This window comes from Notothenia coriiceps, unplaced genomic scaffold (genome assembly GCF_000735185.1).
Source record: "Notothenia coriiceps isolate Sejong01 unplaced genomic scaffold, NC01 NC01_scaffold00003501, whole genome shotgun sequence".
NCBI lineage: Eukaryota > Metazoa > Chordata > Actinopteri > Perciformes > Nototheniidae > Notothenia > Notothenia coriiceps.
The window spans coordinates 9,134-11,429 of NW_011336202.1; the positions used below are offsets into that span (position 1 = coordinate 9,134).

Sequence of the window (2,296 nt, forward strand, 5' to 3'; positions counted from 1 at the left end):
TCAACTTTAATGATGTGTGGTTCTTTTAACATTGCTCACATTTAGCAGTATTTCATACCAAAGGATTACAACACACTGCATAACATGTTGATTTGATTTGATTATTTTCTGTATTACCATTGGAAGACGGAAGAGTGCTTTTTAGTAGTTTGATTGAATTCTTATTTCTGCTGCAACTGAAAACACATTGTTACTGCAAGTGTCACATTTTCAAACATCTAAATCTAACAGTGAATCAAATCTGGACATTCATTCTGCAGATTGTTTCCATATCATTGGGTCTATAAATCAAGGTGACTTCCTCAAATGTCTTGTTTTGCCCAATGTTGTCACTTTAATATAGGTGAATAACAAAACCACCAAATATTTACATTTCAGATGTTGGTAGTATGGATTTTTTTTAATTGACAATCCTTGCTTTAAAACTTTGATTAAAATCATCTAAATGTTTTCTGAATCTTTTTCAGTTAATAAAACATTCTAATAATGGACTAATAGTTCAACTTGTTCATAATTTTAAGGTATTTTATGCTTATCATTATGCTGGGATGGACCAATAAGATGTATTTGTTCCACTGTAAACTGTAGATCTGCTGCCATGACCTCCAGCCTTCCCCACATAACTGTGCCCACACTCGCTGCAATACAACTCTCCACAGACAGTGAAGGGTCCAGCGATGATGACCTGTAAGCAGAGGACACGTTTGCATTCTTCAAACAAAGAGCTTACACTACATAAATGAGAAAGAAAGACAGTTTAATTAACTTTATGTGTGACATGCTGTGTTTCTTCCAGGAGTTCAGCTGAATCGTATCTGCTCAATATGAATAACAGCAATAACAATGAAGAGTAAGTACGATTATAGTGTCACGAACAGATAAAGTGGAGCCCTTGTAAAATACAGTTTGTCTTTGATGTGTCTAAAAATTAATTTCAGGCCTATTAAATGTCTTAATTAATCCTTTTCCAGGGAGAATTGAAAAAAGGAAAGGAAGAAAAAAAGAGTAATTTGGTTATGTTGCAAAGTCTTTTGTTTTAACTGAATAGTTGACATTTTTCTCCAATGTAATAATGTGTGTTGCAGTATGGAGAAGAAGGAGAGGGAAGAAAAGGAGGCAAAGGAGAGGGAAGAAAATGAGGCAAAGGAGAGGGAAGAAAAGGAGGCAAAGGAGAGGGAAGAAAAGGAGGCAAAGGAAAAGGAAGAGAGGGAAAAGGAGAAGGAAAGACAAAAGGAAAAGGACAAAGATAAGTAAGTACATAATTCAGAGCAACTTAATTTAAGCACATTTTTCAGATAGTTAATTAACACTTCCTTTCTTTCTTTTTATAGGCCGAAAGAAATATTTATCCTTAATCCTGCAGGAAATCTGTATTACAACTGGCTGCTCGTAATCACACTACCAGTCATGTACAACTGGACCATGATCATTGCCAGGTGACTTCATTTTGTTTAACCTTCATTGCTCTGCAGTTCAAAAGTTCCAATGATTCCATTCAGCTGCATTGAAGAGCCTGTGACACGATTTTCCCCCATCATCCAAACCCATCAATTTGAGTAAATATTGTCCCCTTGAAAACCGTTACTGAACTGATTTTGGATATTTGTACTTTGATAACTATTAATCTGCCCTTCAATGTTGACCATTTCCTGGATCTTCTCGGGGATTCTTCAAATCCCGCCAAATTATGGGTGACGTCAATGCGGGCACAGCGCTCCAGCTGCACCGTTCAGGATCCCAGCATCTGCATGTAAACGCACGATGGCGCACGCAGCAGCAAGCTCAGACAGCGATGACAGTTTAATTTTGAACGTGTCTGAGAGCTCATATGAGGCTGAAGGATCGGTTTATTTTGTATCTGTTAGAAGTTTAGGAATTAGGTGCGTCAATATGGGCGATCATACGGTCATGTAGCCAGTGGTGGACTGGGACTAAAAATCAGCCCGGGACTCTCGACCGGCCCACTTCGGTACNATAAATTTAATTATAATGAAGCCAGCTGCAATGGATCATTGATCCACCAGGGTTTGCAGTGGGGTTCCACACTGGAGCTCATGTGAAATAAAGTGAGATACAGTACGCTGGATGTACAGCGGAACTTTGTTAAGATCCATATGTCACGGATATCATACTCTGTGCTAAATAAGAGACTTGTAATCATTTACAAAACATCACCATGTTGTTATTTAACAAAATAATGTTGTTTAGTACGAAAAAAAACGAACAGGAGGAAATGCAGCCCGGCTCTCGATTTTTAATCCTAATTTAATCATCATCTTCACCACGATCATTTATG

At 37.7% G+C, this 2,296-nt stretch overlaps 1 protein-coding gene across 1 annotated transcript in view; it reads left to right on the forward strand.

The window, feature by feature from the left end:
• Window positions 1-598: 598 nt before the first annotated feature.
• The window catches only part of LOC104941531 (cyclic nucleotide-gated channel rod photoreceptor subunit alpha), a 5,998-nt gene continuing 4,300 nt past the window's right edge, over window positions 599-2,296 (forward strand). The window contains 4 exon segments of the mRNA XM_074112249.1: window positions 599-687; window positions 797-854; window positions 1,102-1,250; window positions 1,332-1,436. Coding sequence (XP_073968350.1) covers window positions 599-687; window positions 797-854; window positions 1,102-1,250; window positions 1,332-1,436 — 401 coding nt within the window.